Below are 25,060 nucleotides of genomic sequence, written 5' to 3' on the forward strand. Positions count from 1 at the left end.
CAGTGTTTCGCTTTTATTTTTGACCTATTTTGCGTTATCCCCGGGGAGAAAGGGATTTCCCGTGATTTTCGTAGGTAGCAAATGCATTCTTTTATTATAGGTAGAGAGAAGACAAGTCATCGCAAATGCATTGGAATAAAGTTAGCTTCCTTGTCATCTGTGAGGTATTTTTTCAGACATCCACATTTTAATAATGCGTTTTTAAGTTTTAAATGAGCTTATTAGGCCCATTTCGCCAATCGCCACCTATTGGCGTTTGTTTGGAAAATACAAAGAGATGGTCACTGACTGGACGACTCGTTGTAATGGACGGACACACATTTGATGGCGTCCCACGACCCAAGGGTGAGCACCGTAACCTTCAAAAAACATTTCGCAGAAGAAATTAGGAAGAGTGATGCCGTCCATGTGATGCACTGCTTTAAGAATCAGCACCATCTTTCAGATAACATCCAGCGAGGCTGCATTTGTCTAATGTGTAACTTCCTTTATGGATTCAAAAGCAAACATTAGAATTGTCATTTGGACAGGGCATCTTCCTGACAGTCTTAACAACTGTGAATTCTCTCAACAAAAGTTATTAGCCGAGATCATTGGTATGTGATGGAGGTCTATAAGATTTGACAGCTGCTTTATGCTCCAAATAAACTGATGCAGACGAGAAATCAGACCTGCTAAATGCAGTCAGTTATATGTGCTTCAAAATATATTTTGTGTTCCATAGAGGAAAAAGTCACAGGTTTCGAATGGCATGAGGGTGAATGATTATGACAGGGTTTTTATTTCTTGCTGAAATGTCCCTTTAAGTGTTAAATGTATAAACATCTCTGATATGTTGTCCTTAATAAATGTTTTCCTGTGTTGGAGGTATTGCTGCAAATTGAATTAGCAATTGAATTGACAATAAGCATTTGTTAAATTGTACACACACAAATTGACACTGTTTTGTCATGCTCTAAATGATTTGGAGGTAGTCCCATCCCGATCACGTGCACACACATATATTTGTGTATTATGCCTTCAAATATAACTGAATGAAATACTATACAAACAATATCCAAAACACACCTGACTGATCGGGCTTATCTGGAAATGTAAATTTTGCTTGTAAACTCACCTATTAGTGAGTAAAGCACCTAAGGAAAGTCATATTGGAGCCAACGGAAATATAACCGTACTAATGCCAAACATCAGCATACCATGAACAGAAACACACTTAGACAAAAACAATCACAAAACATTTGCATAATTTTTAAACATTTTACTTGGAAAGGCACAAACTATGATTTCCTGGTAAATAAATTTTATGTGAGAATTAAAACTGAAATACATCATCTTTTCCTTAAACAGTCCTTGAACAGATATCAGCCCTGTGTAGGAATGCTCCCACATCCGTTTGCATTTCAACATTTTAATCTGCTTTTTAATTTCAAGTCCACTGCGTTGCCTTCTTTTTTCCCAAAAGTGCAATAACAACATTGACAAGAAAATCATATCCATTTGTCTCTCCGTCCTACACAGTACCCGAGGCCAGTAACTGTACTACAGAGTTCACACTGACAAAAAAAAGGAAATGGAAGTTTATATAAAAAACAAGAAAATCATTTTGAGGACACTACAACTGCTTTACAGGGTACAGCCCAGGGATTCCTCTGAAAAGAAACAGAAAATTAATTGTTTGAGATGAAATGCGTCTCTTTGTGGGTGTCATTTCCAGTGCTCGAGTCGAGTCCTGCCCTCACGTTTGCCACATATAACACCTATTCCTAAGACAACCTAAACCATTCCATCAATTGACGTTTCATCCCCGATCAAAAAATGATGCACAATCTGCATGGAATCTAGAATACACCAACTGTTTCAAATAGCATCTGTTCATGTATCATCATTATTCATCTTTTTCTATTATCATTTTCATTAGTTTCTGTGTGATATTCTTTTACACATCTTCATTTATTCTCTTTTGTAGGATCCAGAGTCTGTTGTACAGTCAACAACATTCATTTGCACTCCATTAAGTGGCCAAGCGTTTTTTAAAGACTGACGTGCACTGGGAGAGCGAGATAGAGAGAAAGAAAGAGAGATCCGTGTATTTGCTTGCATTTTAAACTTGACAGTGACCAGAATGTTTCAAGTTCTTAAAAGCTCTCTTCATCACTTGTGCCTCTGGAGGGCTTTCCTCTTTCTTCGTTTAAAGAAACAACAGCACCTGGAGAAACAGCGGGAAAAATATATTAAACAATGACCAACAATACAGCTACAAGGGGGCAAAGATCCCTGTCAGTGCGAATGAGCTTTGAGAAGACGACTCCAGGCTTACTTTGTGTCGTCTGCCACCTCTACTTCAGCAGGTGCGGTGATGGGGGCATTGGAGTGTCCTGCGGTTGGGTCATCCGTGTTCAGCTCTCCATTTGTGGAGCTCATGACCTGACGACCACACAGACGATATATCAACACATTTCACAAAATCATTAATAAAGATTTTAGTCCAGTGTGTAACGTCGTAGATACACTAAACCATTAACCCTGCTTATAAATCTTTCATCCGTCTCTGTCATTTCTATGACTATAGAAGCTCACTTCTTTCGGAAGTGAGAAACAGTTTTGTCAAAAACATGACATGGCTGAACATACAGAAGTAGTACTCTCCAGCGATTTCTTTATACTTTTTGAAAAAACTTGATTTCAAGGTCTAGATTATTAAAAACATTATATTTAAAAAATATAAGTTTTGGATGTTTATACCCCGAGACCTGTTTAGACCACAGAAAATCTTGTCAAACACATGAAATGGCTGATATTTGGCCAGGAACATACAAATGTAGAACTGTCCAGCAATTTCTTTCTACTTTTTGAAATAAAAAAAAACGTTGACTGATTTCAAGCTCTAGATTCTGAAAACCAACACTAGGTGGTGCTTGAGTCTCAACAACAAGCTTGCAAATATTAAACCAAAGGAGTTTGTAGTCAAAGAAAATAATAAATGGTAAGTTTCTCTTTCAGCTCTATCAGCACCCATAAGATCCTATCACAACGCAAGGTTTATTATAAATAAAATGCTTGATGGCATCTATTTAAAATAAATAAACATGAACAAGGAATGACGACGCAGCCATCAGTAGCATGCACTGATGCTCAGAGGAGCCAAACCCAGTGTAATGGATTAATCAGTCTGCAAAAGATAAACAGAAAGCAGCCAGAAGGCACACACACAATACACTCAAAAGCGTTTGTGCTACATATTAAGCGCAAGCAGTACCTGCACTGAGCCCCCCAACCTATCCACTGTGAGATGCGACCCCAGCGTCTCCTTAGTGGTCACTGGAGTGGGCTGGGACTCACTTCCTTTGGGTTCAGGTGACTGACCGACAGTGGAAGAGCATTATGGGTAGGAAAGAGTGAAGTGGGGAGAGGGAGCAGGTTGTGGGTGCAGATTTAGGGGACCGGCGGTCAAGTGCAAACAAAAAAAAACATTAAAAAAGGCAGACATCTCACATGCAGAAGCCTGATCAATGCTGAGATTAAATAGTTAATAGTGAATTAAATAAAAAGACAAACAAACAAACATGCAGAATTAAGAAAGGCTACTATAAGAAATCAACATGTGATTTTACAATAAAAACTAGAGCGCTAATGTTATTAAAGTTCCTCTACATTAGCTATTAAAGATGCAAGCACAAGCAGAAGAGCGTATAGAGGTATATAGCAAACTGTCTGTTTGTTTGACAAATCAACAGCCAACAGTTTCTTCCACTTCTTTCACAATCATTATGATTTCAAGACAAAAAGAGATCCAAAAACAATCCAGATTTCCAATCCAGAAGTCAACTTTGTCTTTAAGCAGCCATTCATTCAAATACATTTGTTCACATTGACCAAGTCACAAATAACAAGTCTTTCATCGCATCGACCAATTGCACTAATATTTCTGATCTTCAACACAGTGAAAAACCTGTGTGGTAACTCCAAAAACATCAACCAAAGTGTTACCTTATGTCCAAAAGTGTCAAAGTAAAAAGCATAAACTAGACTTATATTTGTCTGAATGAGCATTATGCACTTAACAACCGCTTAAAGAGTCTACTTCAAGTTATCCGGCCTATACCAGCTAAGTGCCAGATATGCCCTGCACTCACTAAATGAGGTCTGCAATACTACAGATTTCAGTGCTTCACCCGGAAGGTACGATATATTGCGCTCCTCTTATTAGATGAGGTAGACATGTACAAGTTATATGTGCGCATCTCTCACCTGATTTTTGGTCTGCTGTTGTGCTTTGTCTCTGCTGCTGGGCTGAGGCGTGTCTGTGGGAATGGGGCCTATAGGTGTAGGCTGTAAAAGAAAACAGTGATTTCACCGTTGAGCACATCCAAATATATCTGAAGCAGCATGACAAAGGTGTTAAAAGAAGAAGAGATTTGAGGAAGTAAGAAAACAAACTCACGAGTGGCTTGCCGACCCAGTCGTACTCGTAATCGAAGACGTAGCCGTTCCTGTCGAAAAGATCGGTGAAGATTTTCCTCAAGTAATCGTAATCAGGTTTTTCAAAGAAGTCCAGTCTTCTCACATATCTCAGATAGGTGGCCATCTCTTCTGCAGTAGGGGAAACAGGAAAAGACCATTGACTTTATACACCAATGTGTTTGGAATAATTTCAAAATGTGAAAAAGACTTGAAATATTTAGTCTGACATTTTCTAGAGATTAAGGTTGCAATTTTTTGGAGGATCTATTGACAAATACAATATAATATACAAAACCATGTCTGCAGAGGTGTAAAAAGACCTTACATAAAGAAACGTTGGGTTTTTATTACCTTAGAATGAGCCATTTCTATCTACATAAACTGATGGTCCCCTTGCATGGAATTCGCCATGTTGTTTCAACAGTAGGCCTAAATGGACAAACTACTCTAGAGAACGCAGTTATCTGTGCACTGCTTTAAAAAGGGCAGGGCGGAGTAAGCCATTGGTGGCAATACGCAACCTCACCGCTACATGCCGCTATATTTAAAACACTGGACCTTTAAGCACCTCCAGTCTTAGATGCGATCAGTGTCCTATTAACGAAAGTGCATATAAATGTTGCCGAATCGAATGCACAAACCTGGAAAACTTTCACAAAGCACTTCTATTGGTGTAGCTCGCTTGGTGTCCCCTATTTTCTGGTAACGTTCCTTCAGAGTGTCTGCCTATTTGGGAAAAACACAGAAATGAATCCTTTAATACTTACGAGCGATCCCACAAATTCTCATAAAATATGCAAACCTTCCCTAAATGTAATCAGACGCATGCAACACACAAATCCTGGGCAAGATATTGCCAAAGGCTAATTTTATTGAAATGTCAATGACACACAAAAAGGAGATTTACTTTTTGTACTTTTCCTTCTCATAGTACCATACATCTATTCTAGTAATGATTTAATAATAGTGCGCGTGCGTTCAAAAGCTAACGCTACGGCCCTGTAGCACTCCTCTGACACATGGCTGAGCAACTGAGGTAACACGAGCAGCTGATATGTGCATGTGTTGCTGTGTCATCAAGCTTTCGTGTGGAAAATAAAAGACGCAGACGTTATCCTGTGGATTGTTTTAGTAAGACCACAACAAAGACCAGTTGCAAATGAGTAGGTTCAAATCAAACACACACACACACACACACACACCTCCATAAATGAAGACATGACTTGAAAATGAAACTAGAGAAGAAAAGAAATTATAGATGCGTTGTTGGAAAAGAAGTACGAACCTTCAAGCCCTGCCAGGGCAAACTGCCTCTCAGGAAATACATAAACATATGCCCCAGTGCTTCCAGATCGTCCCTTCTGCTTTGTTCTGATGGAAGAAATCAAATAAATGTATGCACACCCCACTAAAAAAGGGCAGTTTACTGAAGCATTGAGGTCAAGTATTAAGCTCACCTTTCCCCAAGTGTGTGTTGATGCTCATGTATCGAGCGGTGCCAGTCAAGCTCTTATGCTCCCGGTATGGGATGTGTTTTTTGGTCTCGGGGTCTATGTATTCTTTGGCAAGGCCGAAGTCGATAATGTGAATGGTGTGCTGCCTCTTAGAGCCCGGCCGGCCCACCAAGAAATTCTCGGGCTTGACGTCTCGATAAATCAAACTCCGTGTGTGAACGAACTCCATCCGCGTTATCTGAAAAACAAGGATGATGTGCGTGATGAAACTAACAAAACCAATACGGCAGAGCTAAATAAATCAGTAGGACGATTAAGAAACCATTAAAGCCAAAGAAATCCTAAACATTTAATGAGAACAAAAGTGCTGAGAGAAGCTCGCTGGCTGTATGACAGGATGCTTACCAGTTGGATGGCTATCATTAGGACGGTCTTGAGGGAGAAGGTGCGGTCGCAGAGGTCAAACAGGTCCTCCAAACTGGGCCCCAGCAGTTCTAGAACCATAGCGTTGTATTTACCGCAAGGCCCGAAGTAAAAGACCTGAGGAACCCCCTCTGCAATAACAAATGTGAGAAGATGCTTCATCAATCTGGTCAAATACAAACAACATGGGTTGCAAAAATTTGCCCAAACATACAGCTTTAATACAGCATCTACCCTACATATACAAACTGTTTATTCAAACAAACATAAGAGCCTTTTGAACTCATCTCGTCTTTTCTCCAAGAAACTGTCTTTGAGAACTGTTTTGCATTATCTTCTTCACATGACCAAATGTTTAGCCTCCAGTACAGAGACCGTAAGCCTACTGTCTCTGATAGGACCCATAATTACACCACCCTGAACAAAACATGACTAACAAGCCCTAGGAGAGAGAGAACATCATGAAAGAGCCACGGCTATCTCACGCTCAGATAGTTTGTAGAGGGCTGTAAAACAGCTGAGCGATCTCTCTCACTCACACAGAAACACATACAGGCCCCACAACACCTTCCGATTCATGATTCACGGTTTCGGAGGCATCTGTGCTATTTCTTTTGTCACCATTCAAATAATACATTACAAATAACAGGTGTCAAACGGGATTATTTTATTTGTTGCACTCTCAAAAAAACCTCAAGGACACATACTTCTGCCCATGGCCTGTGTTTCCAATTTAAGTCACCTCCTGTTTGTGTTCTAAAGATTCCTCCAATGCTCAGAGATACATGTGGCATACACACACTGTGAGCCTAGGAAACCCCAGCACCGGGGGGATTAAAGGAGGATTCACCTGATCTGCCAAACGTCATTCCCACGGGTGGGGGCGCAAAACATGCCTGCGCTTTGGCTAGCCAGATCTGCTTGGAAACCGCAGTGATGATGGATATGCCCAAGGCAAGAGTGCAGCCAGGAAGCTGACTCATCAAAGCATTAGATCTGAAGTTTAAACCCAACGTGAACACCAAAGAGAGAAAATTACAACCATGCCCGGCCGGAAGGCTTCCTTGAATTGTAAACAAGGCCATTGTGGGTTATTACCGTTAAAATGGTTATACCAAAGATGTGAAATATTCCAAGAAGCAGGGCTGAACGATTCATCGAAATCGCAATGTGAGACGTTGCGACTTGCCAATCACAGCCTGAAAAATTATGAAATACATATTTCCAAGCCTGCTTTGAGTGGCATTCGTGCTAACAAACTGAGTGACACACCCCCGGTATGCCCAATCAGCACTGCTGTAGCCAACTGTGTAAACCAGTCATTAAAAAAGCAAACAGAGGGAGGGAATATGGAGAATTCTAAAGAAAATTCCAATTCAGAACACTGCACACATACCCTGTCCTGTGTCATACTCGCTTGTTTATACTTGAGTCGAGTCTAAACCACAAGTCTCCACAAGCGCATCTGGCAATATGGAGGAGGCTTGATGCACTCGCACAACCTGTGTCATCGCACGCCTGGCTCCGCGTTTCAATTAAGTTAGCATTTTCAAAACTGTTTTTCTATTTTCACTTGGATGAAGTGAAACATTCGGCACATTTTCTACTTGTTTTTTACATGTCAAATACTTAAATATGAATAAATCAGCCAGAAAAATGTAGCCTACTATTCTAATAATTCAATAGAACATTTTATGGATTTAAGGGTTATAACGGGAGTTGTATTTGTTTAAATGGAAACTATAATAGTGTACACTGGTTTTTGGATTCTATTGATGTGATTTAATCTGGCAGCTGGGAACCAACAGAACAAAAGTAATGCCTATTTGAATAATGCAAAAAAAGGAATGGTTTTATTGGAAACAATTAGGATTTCTGTGATGGGTTTTATTGTTTTCTTTCAGCAGGGTAACTATACCCATACTGTGCTGCACACCATTGACAATACTGAGCCAATCGCAATGTCTGTCAAAAAGAAAAAGAAACAGAAATCGCAATTCGATATTTTCCCCGAATCGCACAGTCCTACAAAGAAGTAAACTTTGAAAAGAAACTATGAAAAAAGTAATGCTTGTGATAATGTTATGTGGGCAATCATGTTGTTTTTTTTACACAGTCCAAGTTACCGGTCTTGGAGCCAACACAAAAATCACTAACAATTTCTCAAAACCCCACACAAAACCTTCACGTCACTAATCGAGCTCCCCAGAAAACAACAACTCATTGTTCATCAAACACATGTCCACTCACAGCAGATGCACTGGAATGTCGGTCTAGCGCACATGCCACCCCGTGCCAGCCGAGTGAAGGCTGAGTATTAAAGATTCAGCATGCAGCCGGAGAACAAGGCCGTGATTCCATTAGCTGGACGACAGTGAAGAATGAAGAAACGTGATCTTTCTGTAGGCACAGGTCCTAGCGTGATTCACGGGATGAGAGGGTTTGAGTAATACGGCCTGCTGCATAAAACATTCACAGCCTACACTGCAAAAAAGCTCTGATGGTACCGTAACCGTTTTCTTGTACTATGCAGACCTTTTAAAGTGACAGGTCACTCTAAATCGACTGCTGTCATCATTAACACACCCTCATGTAGTTTCAAACCTGTTTGACTTTCTTTCTTCCGCAGAACACAAAAGAAAATATTTTGAAGCATGGTGTTAACTGGCACCCAGTCACTTAAATTGGTTTTGTGTCCATACAATAGAAGTGAATGCGTGTCAGTGCTGTTCGGGTTACCAACTTTCTTTAAAATATCTTTTTTTTGTGTTCTGCGAAAGAAAGTCATACAGGTTTGAAATGACAAAAGGGTGAGTAAATGATGACAATTATAATTTTGGGGTGAACCATCACTTAAAGACTCACACATGAGCTAAATGACATTTGAAGCTTTTTATATCTCACAGAAGAATAAATACCGCAGGACATTTATTATACAAAACTAAACAAACAGGTGGCAAAAGAGACCTGATTTGCTAACAAAGTACCAGTGGAATATCAAAATATAAGAAAGAGGGTACAAGACACCAGAGCAACAGACCCTGAGAGGCATCCTAAGATGACCTACACTCGTTCCAGGTCATTGGAGAATTACTGTAACTCTTCTTTAGCTGTATGTTTAAGTGATCTGGAGTCCTCCTGTGGCTTAAGACAAGCCTCAGAGTGTTAGATCCTCTCAAAGGAATCTCTGCCGGGAAACTAGAAGGTCTGGGGTGGTTACGTATCATCATAAAATATTTACATCCGAATTTTACCACGGAGTCTTAAATGCACTATTTGATTTGAGGGCTAAACATCTCACATGCCTGGTGGTCTTTTGTTCATCCCAGTTTATATTGGTATGTCCTGGGACTCTGTCTTGTGGTTTAAGACTTGATCCAGGATGAATTACATGGACCAAGAAAAGGAGGAAAGATCCTTTGACCGCAAGTCACGCATTCAGTCCGAAGCAACCACACAAAAGAGCCAACATCAAAACTTTATTTTTAGCGACAAGGCTTAAGCAACAATGTTGTATATTTTAGGAGAAAAAAACCTGGACTGAGCCGAGAGCTGTCATGTTCAATATAGTTATTATATCCCAGATCTTTTCATCTCAAGAATACAAAAGATTTAGAGAGAAAATGTTATTTTGTTGGCCTATATTAAAAAACTCCTTAAAGGCACAGTTCACCCAAAGAAATGCAAATTATGTCATCATTTATTCACCCTCTTGTCATTTTTAAACCTGTATGACTTACATTCTTCTGCAGAACACAAATGACGATATTTTGAAGAATGATGGTAGCCGAAAAACAGCAGTAACCATTGACTTGCATTGGTTTTGTGTCCATACAACAGAAGTCACTGCGTACTGCCGTCAATCGGTTACCAACATTCTTCAAAATATCTCCATTTATGTTCTGCAGAAGAAAGTAATGATTTTTGGGTGAACTATCCCTCCCTTTAAATAGCTCTAAATATGTCTTGCACCAGTAATCCTGCAGGGAAGAAATGATTTGACAACAAAAAGAAGCCAAAGACCTTTCAGTCCTGAATCTTCTTTTAATCTTTGTGAAAATTTTCAATTTCAACCAAATCTGGATCATAACACCAATCTCATATATTTCCTCTCGGTACACTACTGGAGACGCTGTAGGGGATCCAGTCACGAGCTGGACATTTGATAATGGCAACCACGCCACGAAGAGTCGTGTAGTTATAAATATAGCAGGCCTGCCTCGCTCACAGCATTTTCTTTGGCTATTAATGTTGCAGGGGCGCAGCAGTGGCTCCAGTGAGCTGGCAGAAGATCAGATCTCTGCTCTGGAGACATGCATTCGGTGAATGAGATCATTGCATTGCTGGGTAGTGGTGTGTGAGTGGTGGCTATGTGTCTATGCGAATACTAGCCGCTCATAAGTTTGCGTGCGTGTATAGCGAATCGGTCCAGTCAACCTTCTGCTCCAGTGATCAAACGGATAAATGCACCAAGGATTTGTATAAACTGCTCCTCCTTTTCATTGAAGGACTTAAAAGGATCAAAGTTCATCCTCCTGGCTCTGTTAACGTGTGGTAATTACAATCAAAACGGTTGGGTGTAGCTCTTCGCCCGCACCGTGATTTAATCCATTATTTCCTCATTCATAATGCAAGAGATCATTTTAATCCAAGAGGCGGAGACACATTATGAGTCATTACACACAAAGTAAGAACTACTATGGTCATACCATCATAAAGTTTTGCTCACATCACCCACTAAGGATAACCTGACATCCCCCTTTAATCTCCCCATCTCATTTTCTGCTGATGGGTGAAGCAGCCACATCAAAGACAGCAGCTCGCCGCCCCCATAATTCTCAGCGCAAAACTGAAAGACGTTCAATCTCACACCGGAAGAGGAGGTGGTAGCATTTCATAAACCACATAACACAGCTATTTCGATAAGGCTGCGATTCTTACCTGAATTTCCCAGCTGTTTATAAAATCTATACTCCAAATGGAGCTGTGGCGCTCTGGATTTGATTGGCTCCTGAAAGAGAAAAACAGAAAGGCTGGGCATTAGGAACTATTGGTAAATCATCAGTGACAAATAAAGAAATAAACATCAGTATCACATATTAGTACAGACTAGATAAAGATGTTTATCAGTACATAAATGGTAAAGATGAAATAATTTAGGATGAAACCTAAACAGCACAGCTCTTTTGGTGTGCGAACAAACTGTTGTCAATCTAGGATAAACAGAATATGGTTGTCAGTCCCCTTAAAACCCAAAGCCAGTGCAAACAGGATTAAGCACTCAAGCGTGGTCACAGCCATAGACAAACTGAAAAAAGTACTAACGGAGTAGTGTTCATTAGACTTTATTGAAATCATCAAAATCTGCAAAACAGAGATGACAAAGATCACATGCTCTGCTTAAAACAGCGGTGGGAGTTGAAAAGAGATGCAAACCCTTGCATCAGTTCTCACGGCCAAACTAGCTGAGACTGTTCCACCATCCACCCACCTTTGCTTTCTACTATAGGAATCCATCCCTGCAATCTTTATAAAACTCTAGAGAGATCGCTTGGAAAAACTTTCCAATGGTTAATGGTCTGTAACAGAGAACACAGTGCGAGTGCTCAACCGAGGTCGGGTCTGGGAGTCATGTTACAGAGCCGCTGAAATTCAGCAGGCTGGCCTCAAACGGGCTCTAGGTTAAGGAGCATCCACTTCACTACAGATGAGCACACCTGACATCACCCCAAAAGAAACATGAGCTTAATGATGTAATATCCTGTGATTCAAGTTCTGGAAAATACAAAAGTGATGGGTTCAAACACAGATGGGGTGGCCCATAAACTGAGGGTACACTACAAACTAAAGTGCCCGTAGAAAACATGTCCCTGTGACTATTCTGCACATTTCTTGCTGTCGATTCAATGTTTTAAATGTTGTGGCTAGATTCAAATCCTTCAGTATATTCAGTAAACATATCAAACACATTTATCTCTTTTCACAGCCTGTACACAGCTTCAGATACTCACAACCAATACTGTAATGGCTGGGTGGTTATAACACTACAGATTAAGAGGGTTCAGTGTTCTGGGTTCAAATGGTTCAATCCTGCTCATGTTACCCGCTCAGAATGCATGCAGACACAGCGGTGCAGGGCTGCATCTGTTTAGCTGTGATGTAACAGCGCTCAGAGAAACACACAGCTCTTCCAGGAAGAGAAGAACAGGGATCGGACAGATTATACACACCAGAATTTACATTCAAAATGTCCCAGTTGAGAGTAAAGGAGGTGAAAAAGATTATGAAATATGTGAGATTTCAGTAAATGACTAAAAACTTACAATCTGCATAAAAAAAAACAGTACTACCATTGCTCGTGCAGATATTTTTATAAATAATATGACACATGAATACGATTCAGTGTGTGTTTATCTAGTTTCCTGTATAGAATTTATAAAATGGAGTTACATGAAAACATCTTGTGAAACCAAGCCAACCGACCTGCTGGCTTAACCGGGTTAGCAGCAAAAAACCTTATCATTGAGCCCTGTCTGCATTAAGAGCCATCCTGTGTCAAGCTGTGGTGTGGTATTTTTGCCTTAGGCTAAACTACAATGAGATGGAAATGATCTGAAACACTGCAATCCTATGCAAACATTTTTCAAAGTTTCAGTTCTTGCAAACACGTAATTCTGCTATAAACAGGATGTTTTTTCTCTGAATAACAATATGACTGAACAATATGAACATTTGAGTGAAATGCATATTATGATTTCATGTTAATGAAAGCATTTATTGACATTAATATGAAAGACGCAATACTTTATTTAAACTGTTTACCTCAACTGTCTGCATGCGTACACATGTAGACAGCCAATCTGTGTTCTACAAACAACCACTACAAGTCTAAACTAAAGCAGAAAGTTTATTTTCACCTGACCAAGGTTTGAGCAAGTGCGTTTCTCCTAAAAAGCCAACACTGTAAGCAAGCAAGAGGGGGCAACCTTTAAAAGCAACTTTACCTTTAAAAGAGGCTTTAATGCCATTAAAAAGCTTGTCCATGATCTCATATTAATGGGATGCCTGCGGCCCTGCGCCCTTACGCACAATCACTTAAGCGTTGTTCAAGTTTTCACATGTGCCAAAATGTAAATACCATAGCTCTTATCATCTGGATGAATAGGTGACTAAGATTATTTTGCACTACCAAACACACAAGGTAGCAGGAGACTTAAGTCCACATTAACAACTCTTCCTAAAATATGTCCCAAACTAAATGAGACAGCACTTCTGGTAGCACCTGCTATGCCAACTGTGTAGATATGTTTTGATGATGTGTTAGAAAAGCCAGGTGGGGCTCCATCGACAATGCTGACTCAGGCTAAGAAGGGCAGGTTGCGCAGTCTGCGCAGCCAGCAGGCAAGAGAATGAGGTGCTATGGATATTTTTTAAATGTTTTAAAAGCATTTTTAGGAAGAACAAAGATCACATTTTTAGTATTGGTTATGCTTTAGAAAAATCTGCACTTTAAAACAATAACAAAATGGACATTTCTATAATTTGAGTAATTCCCAGTGAAAGAAAATAGTGTGGGATTTGATTCTATCCATCAGGTCGGATTGGACAGGCTAATATCACTCATTTCATCACCAGAAAAGCACACAAAAGCTTATTCATTGATCAATTAATATATAAAATAATACCATGCACTTATGAACCCTGCACAACAACACCAGAAGAATTAAGTAAATAGGGTTCATTTAGATCAATACTCAAATGATGCATTTCTCTTGAAAACCTCAAAGCCAGCAGTAGCGAACGACCCTATAACCATAAATCTCAAGTCTTTATGGGTGTTAAGGAGTCTGGATAGGACAGAAACAGCTGGTCTGTGTCCACCTTATTCATCCTCATAGCTCTAGATCCGATTTCAGAGTTGCAGATGGAGCGAGAACAGCTGCAGAGGTCTAATAGCTGAGCTGGTACACAGACTGGTACCACTGTCACTAGTGTGACCGGCCTGAGGGCATTAAAACGGGATTCCAGAGCAGTCGGTAATTCACCGTGCAGTTGAGGAGCAGATGTGACAGGCCTAATCTAGTCAGATTGAATTAATCGTTTGCTTAATAAGAAGATGTTACAAGCAACTCATTTCATAACCTTGCGTCTATGCGTCTACAATTAACATTTTAAAATTAAAGACAAACACACGCGGCACCAACAAGGTAAACCAAAGGGGATTTAGATCATTGAAAAAACTTAAATGGTAACATTCTTCATTGTTCAGCAATGTAAAAAGGGAATCACTTCAAATGCAATCATTCACCACTTCCTACATAAAAAACAAGAGGGATGTAGGGTTTACATTTACATTTACTCATTTAGCAGACGCTTTTATCCAAAGCGACTTACAAAGAGTTCGGGAGCAATAGTACAATAGGTGCTAATACAAAGTTACTAGTTTCAACAAAAGTTTGATCACTACCTGTTTCATTTGTCTGTCAAGTTGGGAAGTATGCAGTTCTATACGACTAAAGAAAAGTCATCTGGTAGAAACGTAGACAGATTTGAATGTGTATTACGTGAAATTAAGATTGTATTATTATTAAAATATTTTACCACCCATATAGGGACGAGTATGTAGATTTCGCTCTCTGGGGTCTGGTTACTATCAGTCATGTGACAGAAGCTGTCAATCACTGGATAGAAAATCCAGTGATTCATTATTAAACAAGTGCTAATGGACACCATGACAAAACCAATCTTCTTGCCTAGACACCTGCCAATTTATCCGTTCATTCTGGAAACTCATCTCTCTCACTCTCAACAAATAATAAAAAGATGAACAAGAGTGCAGAATGAAAGACAGACTGTATATGGGTGGGGCACGAGCAACTCGTATTGCACAGAAATCAAATACACAGGAACACCGGACAACCATCACAGGATCTCTTACACTGACATCCGCGACCACAGGTTCGATCAAACAAACCAGAGCTCTTGTATTAAGTAGCTGTTTTGGAAGCTGTCATACATGTGTTACACAACTGGGATCCCCAAGTGAAATGTGTGTGAGAAAGACAGAGAGTGCAATGACGAGTGTTTCCACTCTTTCACTCTGTTCTGGGTCCCCGGTGAGCCTCTCAGTATGGACTGACTGCAGCACTGTGTCGACAAGAACCGTAGAACAAAGAAGCCTTCATCAGCTGTATTCTCTCTCCAGCTCCTCTTGTATTTTCTTTTTCCACCCTTACTGTGACTCGGTCAAAGAGCAGAGACTAACTGTAGCTCTTTTCTTTCTTATGATCACGTGGTACAGACGTGCGACACTGGTGTTCACCTTTGCTCCAGGTGCGGTTGCCACAAAACAAGGAACAAACGAAAAAATAGAACTGCTAATAAAAACTCTGCAAACCTGTTAGCAGCGTTCCTTAACTGGCAAAGCGAATTTGATCAAAATATTGGAGGCAAATTGTATATCGACGACGATCCTACGTTGGACCTGTTCTAATGGGGTTTATGTGGGTGGGACACGGTAGAAATGCGAACATGTCCAGAACTGGAAATATTGGGACTCGGAGTTAATCCTAAACTTGCTGAACGAAATCTGGAGCAAACATCAGCATTAATGCAGCTAATTTTCAGGCTCTGTCAGATTTGTCACAATCAAACAATGAGAATATTTATATGACAGCAGTCGTGAAGGTTAAACAGACATGCAGCATTCGGCGTGTCACTATATTATATTTTAATACATGATCGCATATAAATGAAAATGATTTAATTGTAAATAATTCCCCCTTCAACAGTTGAAAAACTGTACCTCACGGGTCCATCATCGTATGCAAATAATTACAGTGCTTGGCTTTAAAAAAGGATTTGAATAGGCAACGATGCAAAGATAATAACGCCTTTGACGTAACTAATGCAAAGATAATCATATCCTTTTCTGAAGGATTCGGTAGGGAGGGCGACTAAGTGTGTCTATGACAATCCTTTGCTCAGGGTGCAGAGTTACTCGACGGTCATTTCCCAGAACATCAACAGCCTAATATGATCCCTATCAAAGTCCTATCAAACAATAAAACACAACATGGACTTTAAATAGCACTGAACTTTGAGCTTCTGTTTGGATGCAGCACAATGAAAATGTCAAAAGTACTTTCAGAAATCCTTTGGTTGCGTCTATGTGCCAAGTGCAGATCTGCAAATGAAAATACGATGATAATACAGAAACGATTGAGTGATGATAGTCCACAAGGGCAGTAAAATCTCCTCACACCTACCAGACAGAAAAATTGAGTTTTGAATGCGACAGCATTAGGACAGATGTCGCATTAACCGAAAATTCTCCGGCATTGACAGATTTATTTTTACCACTGACGGATAATTCTGAAAACACCATTTACAAGCACCTGCCATTGATGACTGGACTGAACCATTAAATATATATATATATATATATATATATATATATATATATATCAAATAATTATTTTACTGTATTCTGAAATAATGGAGAACAGCAGTATTTTTTGTGAGCGCGCTAACATTAGTAGACTATTAGCTCAAGGACAATATGAGAGAAAATACATGCAAAAATGTTTAAATGTCACGGCTGTAGTATGGGTATAGGCATTTATCAATAATACTTTTGTGTGAGTGCGTGTGTGCCCCCTGCGTCCGCAACACAAAACAGATACAGAGATTTCTGTGGCAACACGATCGGCTCAAATGTTAATGTCGTTTTTTTAAGTGACGACACATGCATATACACACAACAATATAGTACATCGCCAAAATAACAGAGGTCATGTTTATATTTTACGTGATAAGACTATAAAGTAAATCTCACAAAGTGTTTTAACAGAGAGCCAGCAAATCTATGTGCCACAGTATTAATGGCTTAAGGAGCTCCCCCTCCGGAGTCTGCAGAGACTCTATAGGCACACACTCCCAAATATTGCTAAGAGACCAGTTTGTCAGAGCGCTTTGTATTCTTGTGTTGATAATTATGTTTACAGTGATAGAAGCAGATGACGCCATTCATATCATGTACTCATTTATGACGCAGCTTTTAAAGAATAGTATTTTCATAAGACAATGCTCATCAAGGCTATGTCCAAGTAAAAACTGTATGTAATGTTGTAAAATAACAGATATAACAATTGATCTCTCAGTTGTCATTAATTTGATGCAAGAATTCTTTTTAATTGTCAATGTAGAAAACGCCTACTTGAAATTTTTGTTTAAAACATACTGTGGAGTTTAATACTAAGATAGTTAATGTTTATATGTTTTATTGAAAGGAACATTAGTTTTATGGCAATGCTGTTTATTGTTGTAGCCTTATAAACTTCATTGCTATTTTACTCAGTGTTATGTTTGGATTCAGAATCAATAATAAAAACTATCGTTAATTATTTGTTATCGGCAGGTACTGCCCAAATTAGTTATCAACAAAATCTTTGTTCTTTGGCAGAAGAACTTTATACCTCACATTGCCAGCCAGCCAAAGTTAACACAATTGAAAAAATAAGTGCTATCAAATTTCTTGCAGATGAAAACCAGACAAAATCGCTCATCAATAAACGTCCTTTAAAAATTTAGGATGTGCCAACAAACAGTCATACTGATTTCTTTCGCTTGCTGAAAACTGTGTGCTTTTCAATAAGCTATTACAAGGGCTATTACAAGCGATTTTTTAATTGTCTTTTAACATTTTTGTAAAGGCAAGTTTCAGCTCAGTATTCTCTAAAGTGAGCAGTAAACAGTCTTAATAGAATGAGTACAACATGGCTTTAACAGCTGCAGGCCCTTTCACTACCTTACTAGCAGATGCTGTGCCTTTTTATCCATTAGATGGTTAGATCAAAATAGACAATACAATTTATTATTGAAATATTACATATACAGGTTGATTTATTTAGGCCTATTTTGGATTTAAAATGAGTCTGAATTCATGGATTGTGTCATTTCATCAAAGTGAAATAAGCAAATCAGTGAAATAAGCAAATCATTTCACATCATAGCCCTTTGCCATTTGCTAATCGCGATGTGTGATTCAATTTTGATTAATCGCACAGCCCTGGCCATTTCCCTATTCTATCTCCAAAGTTACACTAACTAAATGTATTAAAGCATAGCCCAATCAACTTGTAAAAACCTATCTGTGTTTCACTGAGGAAAGCTGAAGAACTGTGCACTACCAGAATGCTGTGGACTTCAATACACATAGCCTTTTATCAAACTTCCATTAAACACAAAGCATACAACTGAGTTCCTATATGGGTCTGTGAGAAAGTAAAAAAATAAACCAGTCTGTCTTATGTTAGAATCTACAACTACACACATTTTTTGCAACTGCTGATAAATCAAAAACTGAATTTCTGCTTGACGAAAATAGAAGACATCTGTAAAAAATGTATAACTAGAGGGATGGAAACTAAAGTTTCTAGCCGACTAGTCTAAAACTAAGAATGGCACGGAAGGCGGTGCAAAAACTTTGTATAGCCTACATATTAAAGACTTTACGTACTTGTCAAATCCAATATTTCATGTAGCTAAAACAGGCATGTCTCTTCCACTTTCCTTACGATCATTTAACATTTCTGTATTTGCTGATGCGTTAACCCCAATGTGATATTTTACTGGTGGTAAGAGAGAGGAGCATTTGTTTGCTTTGGCTGGTCTGTGCCTGTCATTAAAATATGTATCCTTTATGATGTAATGAAATCCATTAAATTTTGTCCTAAACTCTGGCTTTTCTCTTTTCTTATATTCGGTTTTCCTGATTTCAAAAGTTTAATTAAATGAAACTAATTAAATTTAGTGTGTCCATTTCACTTAAATCATGAAAGTTAAAATATTTATCAACAATCTATTTAAAAGCCTAAAACCGAATGTTTCATTATTTGTTTATTTAAATGATGTTGAATGAGAAAAACATAGCTTTTTTAAATATGTCGCACTTTAAAAACAAATTATAAATACGGTAGGCAGCCTATATCAATAAACAAGACACATTTATCATGATTTTTATTTATAAAACAAAGCAATGCGTGTTGTGTAAACAAAAAAGCGAAAAGAACGCAATGGACAAGAAGAACAATCTACAGAAAGCATTTGATCTTGTGCAGAGCGAACTAAAAAAGACGCTTATAAAACAGACTGTCCATATTAATTTATAGAACATATATAAACACTCCAGTCTGCATGTGATTGTCAAGTCAATTTAATGTGACATGTTCTTGTTGAGGATAATGCTAGGATGAAAGTCGGCTTAATTCTTGTGAACAATGAGGAATCTGTGCAAACTCTGCAAGGACACATAGATAACAGTCCTAAGCGATCATGCTTATTCAAGTGCTTTTATGTGATAAACATTATAATCAAAGTAATTTCAAAGTTCTGTAGGCCTAAATCTCTGAGACATTCTCGGCTTAGTTTAGTCTGTTTGCTCAAGACACGTTCCCCATTTAAAAAAATAACCCTTTTTCATGCATTGAATTCTAAATATTAAGATATATAATTAAAAAATTGTTAACATAACTGTATGTAGCTTTAGATTATTATTACCTACTTTTCAGTTTTATGCCTAAAGTTTTCCGCATTGTGGCAATAAGAACCCAAGCTACAGCATGGTCAAGCATGGCTTCACTGATTAACATTATGCTAGTTTGATATGACATAGTTTGCGTAAAACCTACATGTTAACACTCCTACAACTCATCTTTCAAGTGGTCCTTTCTCTGCGGGCTGCGATTGGCACAAAGGATACACTTTTAAAAACTATTAAGAATTTTAATTTCAAACATACTGTTTTACTATGTTTTTTTAAAACATTAAAATGAAAGTAATTTGAATGACTGTTGTTTTCAGAGTCAACTAGTAGGAGAAGTACCGTTTAAACAACTAGTCGACTACTCACGCACATCCATAATGGAAATATGCAAAAATATATTAATATCTGGATCTTGATACAATACTTTCGCAATAGTTTCAGTTACTGTACACTTCTTTACAAATGTAATGTTTATAACGTTTATATTGAGTTCATTTTGGCCAAATAAAATTAACTCAACAATAATAATAGAGTGTGCGCTAATAGAGTGTGTGGGAGTTTATCTTACTTTCCCCAAATATTTCACACCAAAATACAGTCTCTGTAAAAAAAAAGATTCAAGGCACAAAAATATAAATAAAGTGAAGCAAAATACCTGAAATGACATGGCTAAGAGCAAAACCATAATTCTCATTAAGATTTGGTACTCCACAAGGGGCTGCAGTAAAAAAAACATTTTGGCAACTATTGCTGACAGATTCAAATGATCCTTTTATCTGCCCATTAAACATTTTTCGCTCCTCAAAATGTTTTATTTCAATATACCTGGCCATATTTATATAGTAAATAATGTTTATGATAAAACCATCTATACTAGTGCAGTCGGGATGGGGGAGCTGTTGGAGCATTTCTTTTTGTTTTTCATTTCAGTTTGTTCTTCTTACAGCTGTTATACTATATTATGTAAAATAAAAATAAACTTTGATCTTTGCATGAATCCTTACCAGTTTGATGGCCACATATTCATTGGTGTAGAGGTTCTTGCCCAGCCGGAGTTCACCAAAGTTGCCACAGCCGATCTTCTTCCCAACTCTGAAGTTGGGGCCAACCATGAGGACCCCAGAGGTGGTCCCCGTTCCCCGGCCCGCATGTCCAGTCCTACTACTGGCTGCTTTAGACATCTTTTTACCTTCCTCTGTGTCCCCCTTCCCACCTCTCTTCTCAAAATCCATAAGCTTGTGATACCCTGGCCTCTCCACGATTACTCCCCTGCCATGCAAAACAGAGAGGTTTAAAAACAACCCCCAGGGAATGTGTGGGGACGATGGCAAGAACACAAAACAGGTGAAGGGGTTTCAAAGTATCTGTGTATCGAGTAGTAGAAACGGATTTCTCCTGCAGAAGCAGTGGGTATCACCGGACGCGTACTCCTCGCATTAATCCTTTGGATGGGAACTTTCCTGTACGGTTGCCCTCAGAGTAGCATGTCACTGCCTGAAGCAGGCAGGTTATGCTTGCATACGCACACATACAGACACACGCACGCTCGCACGCTCACACACACACCCACACAAGGTTTTCAGCACTGACACATCCACAATTCCTGCTAGTGGAACCAAACTGCAGCCAGTGAACGTCCCCATGTGCTCCTCATGGTGTCCTTGAAGTCAGTCTTAGGTGATACAGTGAACATTCTTCATGCCTTAACACTGCTGTTGTCAGACCCAGACGTTACCCTGAAAAGAATTCAAGAGACAAATAGATTACCAATGAGAATCAGAAAAGCAATCAAGTTTCATTACATGGAATTCACCAAACTTTGTAAAAGAAACATATCATATGAATGCATGTAAAAAATGTTAAGGTCATGCAAATTTAAAGAATCAACCTCTACAAATCAATGCGGCGGAGGAAGCTGGGCTGAGGCTCTGAAACACAAACACTAATCCTAGGTTTCAATGTGCATGGAATCCATTTCCCTCAAGGTCCAATAAAACACATCAATAACAGCAATCCACAACACAGTGCATACTAGGCCCGGCACATAAACAGGATGTGAAAGTATCCTCTCTTTAAAAAAAAGTATTAAAGACCAAATGTATAACACTCATTTTAAAACAGAGGGAGAACAGCATTAGAATTCTGGTGGTCCAATAATTTGGAGCCAGTATGTACACCAACTGATTTTGCTGGTCTGCCTCCAAGTCATGGGATTTTCAAAGCGTGGAACAGAAGGGTTGAGAATTACAAGCCAAACAGTGCCGGTATCAGTTTCTAATTCCAACAGGAACTTTGATGACACCTGTGTGGTTGATAATGGAGAGGGGAAGCGGCCAGAGATCTCTAATCTACACTCATCCACCAACCCCCTCTAGGGCGAGGACTGCTGTTAATGTAAATGGAAAATAGTCGGAGCAGGTAATGCAAGAAGTATTGGAAAGACGGCTTTGCTTTCTTTCAGAAATAGCACTTAAACCGATCAATGGCTGCCTGACATAGGAACAGTCCTGAGACTGGCTGTAAAAGGATACCAGACTAGAACTGATGACGAGCAATGTACAGCTTAGCTGAAAAACATCGTTGACACTTTATCGGTGAATTTAGTCCTTCATTTCGAAATCCATGCCAATGCTTATTCAGCAACTCATTAGATTAATGCACTGCTCACTTTTTCTAGACTTTGGAAATTAAAATATTTCAGCCTGAGTAAAAACAATTACGAAAATGATGAAAACAAGATGATTCCTCCCTGTGCTAAAAACATCCATCAACTAGGCTTACATTTAAACAACAAAGTCGTACTAATAGAATAACTGTTTTTAATACAATATAGTTTTTGGGACTGTAGCCTGGCTTCTCCACGTTTAAATAATAATCAGGCTACAACCGGGTTCACTGTTGTATGCATGCACCAAAAGAAACATTACGTGTTGTGTCATGTAAACTCGGTCAGGACTCGGACTGTAGCTGCTCAACACAAAAACTCACTATAGCCCGATTACAACACAGAGCGTTATGTTATTGTTGCTGGAAGAGGGACTGAATTTTCAGATATAAAGGAAAACGGTTACAATCTCAGCCTATAATGATCAATCTCCACAATCGCTATCACAATCTAAACTGCACACTGTTTTACTGTAGATGCTACACAAGGGTGAACAATAAAGAACGGGTTACAAAAGGTGTTTCACTACTAGCAAGTTGCAATACAAGGAAGTGCACATTGACGCGATGCTACATAATGTGCATAACCTCAAGGCTGGGAAAGCAAGTGACGTGGTTTGGTTAGTCATGTTCTGTGGCACATAAGGCATTTTGTTGGGTCGGGATTGGTTACCTCACCAGTTGTTATATTCCATTAAATGTTGATTACAAGCTTATACGAGGGTGAAATGGAATGCTATGCCACAAGACAACAATTACACAAAGATGAGACTTAAATACAAGATATGGTTTTCCAGTAGAATAAAAATAGTGTACATGTAGTGATTATTATAAGGCATACGGTTTTATCTTCTACTAGTATAGTTGTCTTTCGAACTAGATAAGAAAACAAATTCACATTGTAGGCTTCAATAAAAACAGACTTCACCTGCCAATTTGAAAGTTCATAAGAGATGAATTTCAGAGATTAACAACAGCCACGAAAAACATTTTACTTCAAAAACACAGTCATTGAAGCCAAAATGAAGATTATAATAACATACAATCTACAACTACGCATGACAGATTAATAGTGGTTGCCGTGTAGATGAAGTTAGTGTTCACAGCTGTTTCGAGCCACTCTGCCCACAAAAGAACTGGATAAAAAGATTACCAATCTGTTTACCCTCGCAAGAATATTGAACACAGCCATGGATAGAAACCAAGCCTTTCAAGCTCGCCATCATTCCATCCAATACAAACCACTCCCTCAAATGTGAGCTAAGCTTTCAAAAAGGAGATATGCAAGTGTTACCGACTGTAAAAAAAACAAAGACATTTACTTCTACTTTTTCAGATGGCCAAAAGAGAAGTCGGTCTTGTTTGGGAGTTTGAACTTTTGTGGGTTGTTAATTTGTGCCTGGGACAAAGGAGGATAGAGAGAGCAGCTTGGTCATTTATTTCCTTGAGCACTATGTGCTTTTCCATACTAATTTGTTTGGCCTGTAGTGAAACTGAGAGCCGTTTGACATATTTTAAGTCTGATAACAGGGTAGATCTCGGACACAAAACATCCAAACAGTTTACACGATGTGCATTAAACGACACTTTACACACTGGCATATCCGCATTATCTTGTTATTTTAACCTTTTTAAAATGACAGACTGTCAGTTGCTAATGACGACTTGCGTGTCCACTGCAACGCAGAAAACGTCGTTTTCAATCTGCGTAAACAAATATAACTTACAGCCATTTTCATTTTGGTACTGAAAGTATATCTTATCCGTCCATCAAATGTTTTCAGGATTCATTTATGTCCAACATCTTAAATCCTGTCATGGCCTTTCTAAATAGCATATTCTGATGCCAAACCATCACCGTGTTTTGAAAAGTATAATACTATTTAACATCCTTTTCATTAGCTAACGTTACCTGTTTAAAAACGACCAACTCATAAAACCAGATAAAAACACGTCGATACATTTAAAGCAAATTATATTCTTTTCGTGGACGAATAAAAATGGGAAACGCAGAAAACCAGTCAAGGAACTACAACTCTTGTCAAACAAACAACAATAATCCTCCACAAATGAACTAGCTTAGCAACACACCGGCTAAACGAACATCACATTAGCCGCTTAGCAGCTAACCTTTCATTTTTCGATTAAAACGAGGGGGAGGGCGTTTTTATTTATGGAACACAAAGATGATTTTACCTGCGTGTGATTATCCTACGTGGTATGCCGCGACATGGTCCTTTGTTTACGGCTAGAAAAGTGGTCTAATTCTCCCTTGAAGACTTGCCCGGCTTCGCTGTTGTCTCTTTAAGCTAACGTTACCCGTCTCGGTGAGCGAAGCTCCGGCGTCAGCCCCCGACACTCCCATTGCTGTGACTACGCTATGAAAATTGCGTACCTTCATTGGTGAATATGCAGCTGTACTATTGCGCACACCCGTAGCCCCCTTTCAACCCCACCCGGTAAATAAATAAAATGTTTTCCCTTTATATCAACAGTATCAACGTCTGTT

The 25,060-nt window shown here is 38.9% G+C and overlaps 1 protein-coding gene across 2 annotated transcripts; it reads right to left on the reverse strand.

The window, feature by feature from the left end:
• Positions 1 to 753: 753 nt before the first annotated feature.
• On the reverse strand, positions 754 to 24,902 carry csnk1g2b (casein kinase 1, gamma 2b). Of its 2 annotated transcripts, XM_079467155.1 has the most exons (12): positions 24,748 to 24,902; positions 21,454 to 21,623; positions 20,892 to 21,156; positions 11,283 to 11,352; positions 6,324 to 6,472; positions 5,922 to 6,156; positions 5,750 to 5,835; positions 5,106 to 5,190; positions 4,445 to 4,593; positions 4,252 to 4,332; positions 2,321 to 2,427; positions 754 to 2,209 (listed from the first exon to the last, which is right to left on the reverse strand). In XM_079467155.1, exons 2-12 carry the CDS (start codon positions 21,528 to 21,530, stop codon positions 2,155 to 2,157), a joined length of 1,359 nt encoding a protein of 452 aa, XP_079323281.1. In that variant the 5' UTR covers positions 21,531 to 21,623; positions 24,748 to 24,902; the 3' UTR covers positions 754 to 2,154. The 2 variants fall into 2 exon arrangements, with proteins under 2 accessions (XP_079323281.1, XP_079323282.1); XM_079467156.1 differs by lacking the exons at positions 21,454 to 21,623; positions 24,748 to 24,902 and adding an exon at positions 3,260 to 3,361 and having other exon boundaries at positions 1,244 to 2,209; positions 20,892 to 21,425.
• Between the last annotated feature and the right edge of the window lie 158 nt (positions 24,903 to 25,060).

This window comes from Barbatula barbatula (genome assembly GCF_947034865.1).
Source record: "Barbatula barbatula genome assembly, chromosome: 11".
Lineage (NCBI taxonomy): Eukaryota > Metazoa > Chordata > Actinopteri > Cypriniformes > Nemacheilidae > Barbatula > Barbatula barbatula.

Coding starts and splice junctions, on each gene's coding strand:
- csnk1g2b (XM_079467155.1), bottom strand. CDS start 21,530: ATGGGGACGTTCACTGGCTGCAGTTTGGTTCCACTAGCAGGAATTGTG. Junction 21,157..21,453: donor GTGCTGAAAACCTTGTGTGG/GTGTGTGTGTGA, acceptor TTTGCATGGCAG/GGGAGTAATCGTGGAGAGGC. Junction 2,428..4,251: donor AACAGCAGACCAAAAATCAG/GTGAGAGATGCG, acceptor TGTGGTCGTCAG/GTCATGAGCTCCACAAATGG.